Source organism: Dinoponera quadriceps, unplaced genomic scaffold, assembly GCF_001313825.1.
Source record: "Dinoponera quadriceps isolate SergipeBrazil2010 unplaced genomic scaffold, ASM131382v1 scaffold2159, whole genome shotgun sequence".
In the NCBI taxonomy this organism is placed as follows: Eukaryota; Metazoa; Arthropoda; class Insecta; order Hymenoptera; family Formicidae; genus Dinoponera; species Dinoponera quadriceps.
Genome location: NW_014556477.1, coordinates 416,266 through 430,473, shown reverse-complemented (window position 1 = coordinate 430,473; position 14,208 = coordinate 416,266). Strand labels below are relative to the sequence as shown.

General features: G+C 48.4%; 1 protein-coding gene across 4 annotated transcripts in view; it reads right to left on the bottom strand.

Annotated features, from left to right (window-relative positions):
- LOC106747531 (homeobox protein cut) overlaps nucleotides 1-14,208 on the bottom strand; it is a 133,102-nt gene that overhangs the window by 13,697 nt on the left and 105,197 nt on the right. For all 4 annotated transcript variants that reach the window (XM_014625138.1, XM_014625140.1, XM_014625142.1 and 1 more), the window contains exons 3-4: nucleotides 3,959-4,277; nucleotides 687-1,928 (exon numbers count right to left, since the gene is read on the bottom strand). In XM_014625138.1, the coding sequence (XP_014480624.1) occupies nucleotides 687-1,928; nucleotides 3,959-4,277 (1,561 nt within the window). The remainder of the gene's footprint in view (nucleotides 1-686; nucleotides 1,929-3,958; nucleotides 4,278-14,208) is intronic.

Here is a 14,208-nt window from a genome sequence, read left to right as displayed (position 1 = left end):
GCGGTGCAATTAGAGCAAAACGGAAGTACCATCGAGCCCCACGTTAGGCGACCGAAAGGTTAGCTGACAGCTCATAGTTAGTGATTCGGCGAGATGGATTATTGGCAGTGCGAGGCGGAAGATTTTCGAGAGTCAAGTCAATCGATAGGTCATCGACGGCGAAGGCAAGAAAATGTGTGTCTCGTGGTTATAGCGACTCACTATAGGAATCATTGCCCTTTGGTGTTTTCAACGACTCAGGATGAATGATTCAACGTAATTACACACTTAAGATAGCAAATATTCGATCGCGCATCCTCAAACCGTCATGCTGAACTTTACCATAAATGCGGTTTATCGCGCTTATGGGCGTGGAAAGAAGCGAAATTAATCGCGATTGCCACAGGTATTCGCTACAATGTAGCGGCGTGTGTAATTACGATGTCTCGTCCGTCTTCATGGACATCGAGACGTCAGGTGATCCAGCCTTCGTCGTGTCGGACGTTACGCAGAGGCGCGTCGAGAGATGTTGTACGAAATGGATGAAGTAAAAAGAAAATAAATAAATTAAAGAGAAACGGAAAGTAAGAGAGAGTGAACGAGAGAAGAACAGAGAAACGGAGAGAAAGAAAGAGAGAGAGAGAGAGAGAGAGAGAGAGAGAAAGAAAGAGAGAACGAGAGAGCTGGAACCGATGATCGGTACTCACCTTTCTTGGGGATCAGGGATTTGAGCAGCAGCACGGCGTTGTCGTCGCAAGCCCAGCCGTGCATCTTCCGATAACTGTCGCGGCCCTTTTCGGTCAGCTTGTCCCAAGGCTTGGGTTTACTGAGCAATTCGCTGACAGTGCCTTGACTCAACCCGAGAACGTACTTGGCGAACAACCTCTGTCCGATATTGTGTATCGACAGTAATTCGCGCACTCGCCTGGCTATGTGAAGAGTATCGAGATTTTGCGAGGCGTACTTGTCCATATTGTAGCGCAGCATCTCCTGCAGCCTCGCCTCCATGGGATCGCCCTTTGGAATGAGTGACTCGCCCAGCCGACCGGCCATACCGGCGGCCCCGAACTCGTCGCCAAATCGGAAGGGATGCGTTCGGTCGTCGAAGCGAAACGGACTCTTCAGCGTGTCGAGAACGCTCAGGCTGCCGATGTTGTTGTTCGCCAGATGATGGCTGTTATTATTGTTATGACATGATTCTTGATCGGCCGGACTCTTGGGAGGCGGCGCACTGGGCACACCGGGTGTCAGGCCGCCGCCGTTGACAGAAGCCGAGGGGGTACTACTTTCTACCATCGACGTTGGCGGCTGAAAGCTCGGCGGCGATGTTAAGGCGGTTGTGGAGGATGGAGTCGGTGGTGCTGGTGTTTCGTGTCCTGACACCGGCGTCGGCGCCTTTTCAGCGATGTCTAGACTTCCTAGAGGCGTCGTGCCGATCGGCGTGTTCGACTTCGCCGGAGTATTCGAAGTGGACGACGGATCCGTCGGTGATGGAAGATGATTTAGACTACTGGGCGTTGTCGGCGGATGCAAGCCCATGTGCGGCTGAGTTTGCTGCAACTGCTGTTGCTGCTGAGCCAACTGGCTCAATTGAGACGGCTGTTGCTGCTGCTGCGGTTGTTGCTGCGATGATTGCTGCTGCTGCTGTTGCTGCTGCTGCTGCTGCGGCTGATTTATGAAAGACTTTTCCAACGTCCGCCTCCAATTGGCGACGATTTCTTCACCGAGGAAGGAGCCGAAGGTCTCGACGTTTTGGAGAGAGTGCGGGAAGAGGAGACTCGAAGTCGTCGAAGTGGCCGAAGAGGGCGTCGGGGTGGAACGTGGAGGGAGAGAAACTGCCAGGGGCGGTGGCGGTGGTTGTTGGGAGGACACATGGGACGTAGGTGGCACACCTCCGACCCCGTGAGGCGAGGCGGTCGAGGCGCGCTGCAGGGGTGACGATAATCCACCTGCAACCACCAAAAACACAAGGGAGCCCGTCAGCACGATCTCACGCGTACATGATACCTCAACCTAACTTCGACTCGCGAAGATGAAGATCGGGATTGCTGTTCTCGTTCTGATCGCCGGTCCGTACGCGCTGTCTCTTTCGACGTATGAAACCGAATGATGATTTATCGTCACTCTTGATCATCTTCCGGGACGACGAATGACCGAGACTCTCTTTTTCGACGCTTCGTCGGGTCACAGTCCACGCTTGAGTGTACAAACGAGGAACGACGTGGACGCCAACGAGAGGAAGACTGTGCGGAGACGTTGTCGAGCGTTCCGAAAGAAATTATGCGTATGGATACGTCCATCTCGCGCTTCGAACGTTGATCGCGATGACGCGTGTGGATTCGAGAAATCGCCCTACTGTCGCGTCGAATAAGGTATCTTCGTGTCGCGACTCAGCTGTCACAGACGCCAGGATGTGTGGAGCATCGCAGGATTGAAAACAAAATATACAGAACGCTCTATGTGACTATGGGAAATGCTGTGGGGGGTTTTTTTTTTTTCTTTTAAATCGAGCCGAACTCAAAAAAAAGGGTTCCGTTTTGTTATTACGTGGTTTCGATGTATGGAGAATGTTTAACGTTTGGACATTTGCCGTGTAGAAACGGTGCTCTTAACCCGTCATGGTTGGAGGAGATAGTGGAGTGGGGATCGAGAAGACAGGATCACGACGACGACGTAGAAGGGTGGGTACGGTCGGTTTGATTCAGAAAGGGTGGTATGTTGCAGTATCTCTCTGGCTCTCTGGCGTGTATAGGATGTCTCTTTTTCATTCCAACTTATCGTGTGCTCTCTCTATCAGTTTGGATCGATTTACAATGAACTTTGTCTTCGAAACAATGGCCTGAATTGGGCAAATATTGCGAATATCGTTCACAAATTTGCGTGCACGAGGTTTGCGTTTCCCAGTGTGCGGATGGCGGTAGAGGGGAAACTGGGGTGGTTTAAAGAGACCCTCTACGTGGGTAAGAGAGGAAGGAGGATATTTGGAGGATTCGGTGAGTGATGAGGCGGGCCCGTGGAGTGAGGTGGGCCTGTAGGTAAGTTGTGTTTTCGATTGCGTTAGTTAGTACCTTCCACGAATGTATGTTAATATACGTATCAGCGAGAGAATGGCTCGAAAAAGTGCAGCCTAAGCAGCGAAAATTCAGGGAAATGAAGTATGTATATGATAGAGAGAGAGAGAGAGAGAGAGAGAGATAGAGAGAGAGGTACAAACAGAAAAGTAGTAGAGCAGAGAGAAAGAAATATAGAGGAATAGTGAGAAAGATAAAGAAAGATCTCAGGGAGAAGAGAGTAAAAGAGGCAGAGAAAGACAGACGAGAGATAGAGAGTCGAAGAAAAGTGCGAACACAATGGCAAGCAGGGTTATTTTTGTTGTTCTCTTTTCCAATAAGCTCCTTCAGTCATCCCTCGTTTATTCTATAGAAGCGTTCTTGCGTCCGCGTTGCGTGACTCGTGTCCTTTTCATTGTTACTCGATGATAAAGCCCGTTGACGGAGCCTCGAAGAGAGAGAGTCGGGGACCGAAGATCAGAGCGGCAGTGCAAGAATCAGAAGCGAGATCACAGAGGTGTGACCGGCCTACTGACACCTCGTTACTTCCTTTTTCCATTCTTAACCAAGTTCTACTTCTTTAGTTCGGAACAACTTCCTAATACGATCATACGTTCCACTTCGTATGTAAACATTATGTCTAAATTTTCATTTTTTTTTTTTTCGTTACAAATGTACGAAAATTACGAATCAATTTACTATTGCAGTTCATAGTTTAAGATACAATACGTCTTCTGATATCTTACTTTCAAAATTACGATCTTTGCTATGAACATCGGCAGTTTCACGCAGTTACATTGCAACAATTGCACATGTTACGATATGAGTTACGCGTTCTATTTTTTTTTCAAATATTTTCTTTAGTATCTTAAAGCGCTAGATGCGTCGTATAACGATTTCAGTTGAAGTATCAAATTGGGTTCACTTACCGAGTACATCGGATGTATTGGATGGTTTCAAGTTCTCGGCTTGTTGCAACGCCTTGCTACGTTCCATAAGAAGGTGTTCTAAACTCTTGCCAGGTTCGCCGGTTGGTATCTGCGAAAGGTCGACTGACCTTAGTACATTGATTTCGCGCTTCAGGTCGTCATAATCCCTCTGCCGTTCCAATTTGCTCTCGAGTCTGCTGATGTGCTGCCTACGCGCTTCGAGTTCCTCTTCGAGCCGCGCCGTTGCCTGCGCGCTTGTCTCCTGAAGGCGTTGCAGGCTCTGCTGTAGTCTAGACACCTCCTCGACCAGTTGGCTGATCTGAAAATGACAATATAATTTTCATTGAGTACTTTGTAAAATCACACATGCTTCCGTGGAATGTACAAATCGAAAGATAGATTTACACGAATAATCAATTTTAAGACCTTAAACGTGAATATTTCTTGAGGCGAAGTCTCTCGCGCTCGTTATGTTTATTGAACGACAGCGGGCGATAAAATCCCCCGCGTTAAGGAAGGCGTCGCGCGATATAAATCACGGGAATTGCTACTTCCTGAAATATTGTCGAGTACTCTCGCATCGTTCATCAGGAAATCGACTCGAAACGATTAAATGGAGATGGAACGTAACTACATTATCATCGACGCAAATATAGAATCACATTTACGAGCTCTCCCCTCCTCCGTGCGATTCACTTCGGGCATCGTTTATCTGGGACCGAACCTAGTAAGGAGCTTACCACAGAAGCTCTTTATTAATTTTATCGGGAATATATACGGAAATCAATAGCGAACGCTTAGGAGAGGATAACTTTAAATCTTGGCGAGTCTGGATGTAATTACTGCGGATTAAATTAGGTATAAACTTCAATTGGATCGATCACATTGGTTGAATTGTCATCCAATTATCGAGAATCGGTAATAATTTATGATATATGTCATCGACCATTCTGTCGCTTCGACACTCAATTTTCCGAAGTTCAGTGCGATAGTGAACACGATTTATCACGAGTCTCTTCTCTTTGTTAGCGGAATATATATAATTTTGCGAAAAATTTTGCTTCATATAGCCGATAGATTATATCACCTCCTTCAGAGTCGTCGTATGCAACTTTAACCGTATAAATTAACCGTGGTAATTCTCCCAGTTCGTTGAAAGTAAAAATAGCGATCTTGTAAAAATTAGAGAACCTTCGGAGATATACATCAATGACAATTATGGGAAAAATTTCAGTATAGTTCGCGGGGTGAAAAAACTTGCGACTCATATTCATGATGTCGCCTGTAGCGATGTATAGCGAGGCACATCCATCCCCTCATTAATGCGTCATCGATTTGCACGATAATAATTACAGAGCGCACGACCGCGGCGTCTTGTTTTTCCACCTCGATAACGAGGACGAATCCGGGATGTTGGAAGAATCGAGTGGCGCTACCGGCGGCAAAAAATTATCCCGGCGAATAGAACGTACGGCAATCGTCATGTTGCCACTGTGCCGCAATCAATCGCGATGAATCGTGAGCACTCGAAACCTATCCACGTGTTCCACGGGGGTTCACGTGGATGGGTGTGCGCGAGGGAATATAGAGAGCGGTAGACTGCCGCCGCAGGGAGAGAAAGAGAAAGCCGATCAAAGAGGGACGGCGGAGTGGGACGATTTTAAAGCCGAATGCGTTCGCACCGAGCGCGATGCAACGAGCTACGTGAACGAGATCGTATCAATTGTTTTTTCTCGCCGAGGCGTCGTCTCTTTTTTTCCGCACACCGGGGTTAATTGAGAAGCAGCGACTTCAATTTTGCAAAATTCCTACCTCCGACAACGACACGGGCGCTCGTTCCTGATGCCCGTGTTTCCTGTCTTGCTGGTTTTGACTGTACTCTCGGATAAATTTAATTTCTCCAGAAATTATTGCTTTTTCGTTGTTATTTGCGGTCGTATCCGGCTGCACCGGCAGATGCGACTGTAGCGAATGTCGATTGGAGGATATTTTTGTACGATTTAATGAAATTAACTACATTCCTCTGACGCCTCGTATCACCCCGTGACTCATCGCAGTAGCGTAAAATCGAAGATCCTTGACGCACGCGGTAAACTTGCACGTTTTTACTCGTTAGTTTATTTATCGGGGACGGCTACCTGTCGATTGTCCTCCGTTTCACTTATAATCGATACGCGTCTACGTCCAGAAGCGTCACTTCTACTTGAGCAACTATATACATATATCTGCGTGCGCGCGCGTGTGTGTGTGTGTATGCGCGCAAGTGAGTGTATGTGACAACGCGTGCCAGTGCGTGTACGAGGATGTCACACGCACATAGCAGCATGTAGGTAAGAACCGACACGAGCGTAGATAAGTACGCATTGACGTTCGATATACCGTCAGGTAGAACGGGTGGTTGCTGCTGGCGGGGGTGGCTTATATAAGGATAAGTTTCCGAAGTTGCCGCGATCGCTCGCAATAATGTCCGCCATTAGCGGCGATAGGATAGGTTATCGTCATGAGGGAAACCTGAAACGAAGGACAGGTGGAATTAACACCATGTCGATCGACGAACTTACGATAAATACGCCGGCGACTTGGTGATGTGTTTCCCTTTTTTTCGGTCTTTTTTTGCACGACGGCCAATCATCCCTCGCATTTGGCGTTGCGTTGGGGGAGAGTCTATCGATTCTCACTTTCCATTTCTTTCGCGAGCACTGTTTAACGATGCGGATAAAACCAGAAATCCACCTCGACAACGCAATATGTGACCGTGTGTTTCTTCAACCAGTGAACTGTGAAGCGAAATATGAAACGAAATAGGACTCGAAAGCTCAGAATTTTACACTTCACGGCGTGTGGTTTAATTTCTAGAAAACAATGTAGAATATTCTAATTAATCATGATGATGTAACTTTCTCCAGTTCTTCGCGATGGTTATAAATTTTCTTGTTATATTTGATAAAAGTCTAAAGCAAGATCGAAATTTCATGATACGTGGCTTTTGGTGCTTGATACGATTTATTTTTAACACACCAGTACTCAAATTTGGATTCTCACTGGCTCTTCTTTTTATTGAATATTTCAGAGAATGTCGTCCATTTCATATCATGTTTATTTCACTCTACGCGCGATTTTCAGATCAAGCGTTCACTACGACAAATCTGTTGATCAATCTGATAGAAAATGCAGATACGCTGATTTTGTAGTGTCCATTGGCCGGCAAAATTTAGTACTGGATTATCTTGTAATATCACGCTGCGACATTTTACGATCTGAAATGCAATCTGATATGTCGCTATAACGGTAACGTGAATATGTAACGGAAGGTTACTGTCTTTTCGACTCACACAGTTAGTTCGTTCGGATATCGATAGTATTAATAACTATATATTATTCAGAGATGGCTGTGCGATGGTCGACAGGCTTCAACAAAATTTTATGTTTCTGAGTAGTTCGTAGAAGCCAGGCATCTTCGATTGTCGTGGGCGTATATCACTCGCTGTATCGAATTTCAATCTTGCATACACCATTTTCGGTATTGATGTATCTCGCAAGTAATTTGCCGCCTCGTGAGAAAGTAATATCGTGTCTTGTCATTGGATTCCGTAAATTAGATCACTTCATCCTTTTACACGCGGAAAAATTAATTGATTAATCAATCTTGGATAACACGTTAACAACTGTACATTCTCAAAAACTTCTTGGAGAATCCAAGAATCAATGATTTAAGATAACAGGTATTGCATTAATGCCACGTGAATCAGCATTTCGACAATCAATCATTTAAACTGTTTATTTCCGGTATTATGGAAAAAGCTGAAGGACAGGAACCATGAAAGAAGTAAGAGCGGAGAATTATCGTCAGGCGCGGCGGTGGCAAGGGTTGGCGGATGTTGGCAGGTTTTCTACGTTGGAACAATGTCATCGGTAGAAGGAGAACCCCTCGTTAGCGAGATTCTCGACTGCTGAAGGGCCATACAAAGTCGGTGTGCGCGCACAGGAGACGTACGTGTGGGGTAGTGACCAACGAGCAACCCCCAGCACGAAGGCGTCCAATCCGGGTGGCGAAGTGGGGATGAGTTAGAGCAAAAACAATCGGGGCTTGATCGATGGTCGTGAGGTATGGCGACGAGGATGTGAAGGCGAGTCGGAAGACATGATCGGTCGTATGCAAATTAAAGCGAGGACGGTGGGTTCCAAGCTGACTCGTAGGGAAGAACCGGAGGGTGCGAAGTCGAAGGGTGCAGAGGGTGCGCGCAAGGGCTGCCTGCGCGGTGGTGTCAAGCAAACTTGAAGTAGCCGCACGCGTCCGTATTGTTTCTTGACCATCACACCACCCTACCTCATGCCGCCTTCCACCCCCCCCCCNCCTTCCCCCCCCCCCCCCTCTTGCTCCTGTTTCACGTCCCCTACTTTCGCAACTCCCTTAATCCTCCGCGATTTTTGCTATTTGCATTATATAGGCGTCGGAGGCCTTTGTTTGTTGAGCTATTGATCACATTTTCTCCCGCGGTATAATCAATCTTCACGCACACGTCCGCGGCCTTCTCATACTTACGTGTGTATACGCACAAGCCCTCTCTCTCTCTCTCTTTCTCGCTCGCTCGCGCGCGCGCGTATGCGTGCGAATATATACATGGACGCGGTGACTCGAGTAACGCGGCTCCCCGATATCCATACACCGTGGCACATTAGAACCCCTTTTCGTATACGTACGTAGATTCGGTACAGGGACAAGATGGCCGTTTGCTTCGTATTAATTTCGTAGCCTGTCCACCAATGATGCGTCGGTACGAGATCGTCATGGCCGTCGAAGCTCACGTTCTCGCTTTTCGTGGTTTCACAGCTTCCCCTTTCTCGTCCCGCCGTCGTATTATCGTTTCCACGCGGCCGACAGGAACGCAAATATAAGTTGTCGTTTACGTTGAGAGATACTTTGATACCCTTTGATCTATACCCATTATCTTGATACGTCATTGACGGGGCCGAACGTCGTAAAAATTGGGCTTGAACGGCTCGTTTGTTTGTCCGATGATATTTCCGCCGAATCGCGCGAATTAGTATAGATTTTTCGATAACACCTTCCAGAATTGAACAAGACTACATTCTACTCCGGAAATATTTCAGCGTTGCCTGGAATTAATTAAGGCCACGCTTCTAATTTCGTAATTAAGAATATGAATTTTAACACGTGAAGATCCTTATACTGAGATATTTTGTTATATCGTCTAGATATTTATTTTTAGAAGTACCCGATGCTTCGTGCAACAGTGGGGAGATCACGATGGAACAGAGTTACGTTTATAAACATTTACAGAAGAGAGAAGCCCTGATGATATCTTACTAAGGAGCAACGTCCCGTAAAATTCGATGAATCTTTCACGCTCGAACGATCGCTTTGTCACGACCACTCGATCTACCGAACTTTATTCCCGATGGATTGCGCGGGACTTTTGCAGGACCTCGCGCTCTACGGACCGATATCAGCGTGTCGCGATAGAAAGATCTCATTTTTGCATGACGAAGGAAAGATCGCCGGTATCAATCCCTTTAGTGGCAAAGCACCCCTTTGGGCCGTAGAGGAGCTCTCTCCCATGGAGGCTCGCTCCTCTTCTCGCCACAGGAGAATGCCAATTAAAAGCTGGGGTCGGAAAGAAAGCCCAATCGATAGGAGGCGGCCAGCCTTTCTCTTTCTCGCTCCATCTCGCCGATTTTCATTCTCCTGCTCATTCTCCTTCCCTTTCACTCTGCCGACGCGGGTAGCTGAAGCAACCGAAGCGAAGGGTTGCCCAAACTGGGAAGTGGGAATTATGGGCAGGATTAATATGCAAGGACTGGATACGTGCGGTGGCAGGAGGTGGAGGAGACGGAGTAGGAGGAGGATGGGCGGCTAGGGGTTGCAGGAGGGTGGCGAAGCAACAAAAGGGGTCGAAGGGGAAGTATGGATAGAGAGAAAGGGGCTTTCCGTTTTCTATCTCCGTCAGCCCGACATCGAGATAGCTGGCTCGGTCATTCGTCCTCTCTCCGTCTTCGCCCTCGTCTCTCTCGTTCTATCAGCTCGCATCTCATCCCCACCACGCGCTCCTTACAGGATACACGGCTAACGGACACCCCTATCGATTTTACAACTCGATATATGTGAATACCCACTTGTCTAATGACTGATCGGGCTTCGAGCTCAACCCTTTCCCTCACTCGAGCGTCCTCCCTCGAACCCCTTCGCGTTTCTGGCCGAGCTTCTCCGCCAGCCATCCTCCGCTGGTACGATACCACCCTACGGGGAGATGGAGAAAGAGAAAGGGAGAGAGAGAGAGAAAGATAGCAGCGGTAGAAGGAAGAGGGCGCAGGAGAGAGAGTTGAGGCCGAATGTATCTCGCCTCATTACACCGACTACGTGCCTTTGGCCAACATCTCGCGTTGCATCGACGCGCAAACCCTCGCAAAAATCCGACAGAAAGAGCGCTCATCTACCCATCCCTATTGGGACATGATATCTGACTTTTTTCCCCGTAGGTGTAGAAAAAAAGTAGCGGGATACGGTCAACGGCGATTTTCTCGTCGAGAGAGTCGCCGTCGTATGCATATAAAGACACCTTCGTTTCTTGATCATACACGCGTCGGTTCGAACGATCGATCAGAGAATATCTAAGTATCCTCCCGGGGAAAAACCGTACTTCATCTTACTTGACGTTTCACTCCAAAAGTTTAATTATCATCAAGTAATTTCAAGCAACAAGTAATTATTAAACCCCTCCGATGATCTCATATATGCACGCGGCTTGTATTTTTCCTCACGGAAACATTAAAATCGCGCGGGGAGTTGCGCGAATCAAGGATCCACGAAGGATCTCGGTGAGCGACCGAAGGCGATATTTATCTTCGGAAGCCACGTATGACGGTGTGGAGAGTCACGAAGGGATGAGAAAGCGACTGCTGCAGTAGCGAAGGGAGGCGGATAAGAGGGGTGTCGCCGGTCGTAACGTACCTCGGTACGAAGGGTAGAAGGCAAAATGTATGATATTTTATTTTAGCGTTCTTCTGGGCGCCGCTAGATAAGCCTCCGAGGATTTATGCTTATTACGAGCGAGCACCAGCGAGGGCACTCTTTGCCGAAACCAGACCTATACATACGGTAGTACGCGATCCTCCGGCTCTCCCACCCTCACCGCTCTCACACCTTCCCTCGTCTCACTCTCGCGCCCCTGATACACGCGGTTATGCGTAATATACATCAGATTATGAAAGCTAGTAATACCGGGTATACTCGACCATACGATATTGCCTTTATAATGGAACGACATCTCGCGTTCGGTTTAGTTATCCTGAGCCGCGGCATTGTTTTAAAAACTTGCATTATCAGGAACGTATGTAGTCTTGCGTAAAGCGCGACTGCGCGGACTTTTCCTTTTTCGCGGCTTTACGTTCGGAACCTACCGAGGGTCCGAGACGTGTACAGTTCGCTCGCGAGGGTGTGTGCACATGCGCTACACACGTATACGCATGTGTGAGCCGTTATTATTAGATATTGAAAATTATTACCGTTCCGTCATTACCTATAAAGCTACGCTAATCAGACGCAAATCGAACCGTTCACTGAAACGAATAAAATCGAATAAAATAAATTACGCGCATTACTTTTCGCAGATTGTAGCGGCGCTCACGCAGCTAATGATGTGTGCCGATGCGCGATGTAAAAAGCTAATGAGAGAATTAAATATATATATATATATATAGATTCAACGCGCGCGCGCTCTCTCTCTCTCTCTCTGCTCGCACAGCGAAGGGAACGATTAAATCGTTATACGAGCATAAATTATTTCCACAGCTGACCTAATAATTCCTCAATGTTTACAAAGGATTTAGCCATCTTCGGCACCTGCGCTGCTACGATCCGCAATCGACCGGACGGCGGTGACCACGAAGAATTAATATTAACCGCGTTCGTCATTTCTCTCTTCCTCTTTCTCCCCCATACTCCCCGCTCTCCTCATCTTTCCTCCGGCCTCTTTCTCTTCCCAACTCTTTCTCTGATTTGCATTACGAGGACTACGCGTTTATGAATACGTACGCCCACCCACACTCGACTTGCGGTGGCTCGGCAGAAGCCATATATTAGTCGGGGTATTCGCCGGAGAGAAATATTGAAACGAGAGAAACGAGCACAGACAGGCGGACTGGAGATGGTAACAAGAGAGACATTCGGAGAGGAAGACGTCCGAGAATGTGTTCGTATAACGTCCGATGAAATTTGCAATAATCGCACTTTTCCCTTGGCTCGCTTCCGAAAAGAACGATTAAAGATCCTAGATTGCCGCTCGTATATAAATCTTCCTCTCGCGCGTGTGCACATTCGCGCTGAAATATTTCACCGATACACACAGGCATATAAATAATTTTGCAAAATGCGGAAAAAAAAATCGAACGACCGCGTCGACATTATGCAGAGCGCAAATTGAAACGGGAACTTCCGTACGGCTGATATATCCCAATTGAAATCACCGCAGTTTATTGACGGGTATCGAAAGTGTCAATGTCGCCGGCTTACTCACCGTCTGCGCGCGCGAACAGAGGAAGCTTACGGCGGTTGCAAACAATCCCCCTCCCGCCCCGGGAGCGACAGAGAGATCACGAGCGTGTGCGCGAACGGGCGCGAATGTTGCGGGGGTCGCGCGAGTCGGGCATTTATTTCATAATCAGCAGCTTTCGAATCGCCGCCATTGTACGCGACAGCGCTTATTGACAGAAATGCTCGATAGGAAATGCTCAGCCGCTGGTCCCTGACATTTATGCGGTGGCTCTTCCTCCTCGGTGGGTGAGGGCGGATAGAGGCGATCTCGCGTGTGTGTACGCGCGTGTGCGTCTGTGTGCGCGCGAAGGTGCGAGCGCTTAACACCGCAAGCAGCACGATAGGTCGAATCGCGGAGGGTGAGCAACGACACCGCCGATCGGGCTGAAGCACACATTATTATCCATCGCCGGTGACATATATCGGCGCGCGGGAGTGTGTGGGTGCGCGTACACGCGCCCCTATCCTAGCTGCATTGTCGCGCTGGCTAATGAGAAAGTTGCGAGTTTCGCCATTCCAGAACGAGGCAGCGCACTGTCGGGAAATACCGAAACCCCACGTTCCGATCGAAGGAGCGTCTCGGGGCGGCTCGCCGCGCGACGGCGGTTTCGCGAAAAGATAGGATCGCGGCGATTATCCGTTCGGCGATTTTGCGCAACTATTTCAAGGGATGTTTATAGAATGTTCCACGCGCGCGGGATTATTGCCCTCGTCCGTGCAAAGCCCGCGTGACACGCGAAAAGACCAGCGCGATAAATCGATCGACCGCGTTATCTCATTGAAATATAAAAATGCCATTTTTCTCATCGTCGACTGCGCCTTGTGATTCACGTCGAATGGAGATTTGATGAAATTGCATCGTCGCGAATTCCAGTGGATGTACCGGTGCCCACCGAGTGCGCGCTGAGGCTTCTTCGTAATCCGTTCTTATATTTAAGATCGTCCTAAACACATCTTCGAAATTTCTTAGTCGATAAAACAATCCGCGCGGATGCCGCGCGAATGATTTCACCGACTGAGAAACGTTAGAATATATTTTGCACACGATCTTGAAATACGAGCTACGAAGGAGTCTTAATGCGCAATCGGTGCGCACTAGCGCATCCGATCGAATTCGCCATTACCGGTGTGAATTCGCGATAGCAGGGACGAAAACGAAACGTGATCTTCCGCTGAAGACTAGATTCAAGGCGCCTGATACGCGCAAAATTACGGCTGGAAATAATAACTCATTTGGCTGCATCAGCTCGACACGGGGCGAAGGTGTTCAGCCAGCACGAACGAACGTGGAGGCGCTCCTTCGCGCGATCTAATTGGTGGAAGCGAAGGGAGAAACTTCGACGTAAAAACAGCGCGCGATATCGAACGTACGTGTCCGCCGGTGTATGGTTCCACGTATGATACGTGTCGTTACTCAACCCCTTCGGTCTTTTCCAACAGAAAGCCCCTTCCCCCGATATATTGCGAGAGAGAGCCGTCCCAGCCCACTCTGCCCCCGGTTTACCCCATCGCGGGGCCCGGCAATGCAAATCTCTTTTTCTCCGCGCGCCTCGGTTTTATATGGTGCTGTCTCTCCTCTCTCGCTCGGAGCCTCTTCCTCCCTTACGCGGTCGACCACTCTTTCCGCCTATCGTTCCTTCTCCCTCCTCCCCCGCGTCCTGTCGCTCCTTCGCCGTACACCATCCTTTCGTACGTAGTC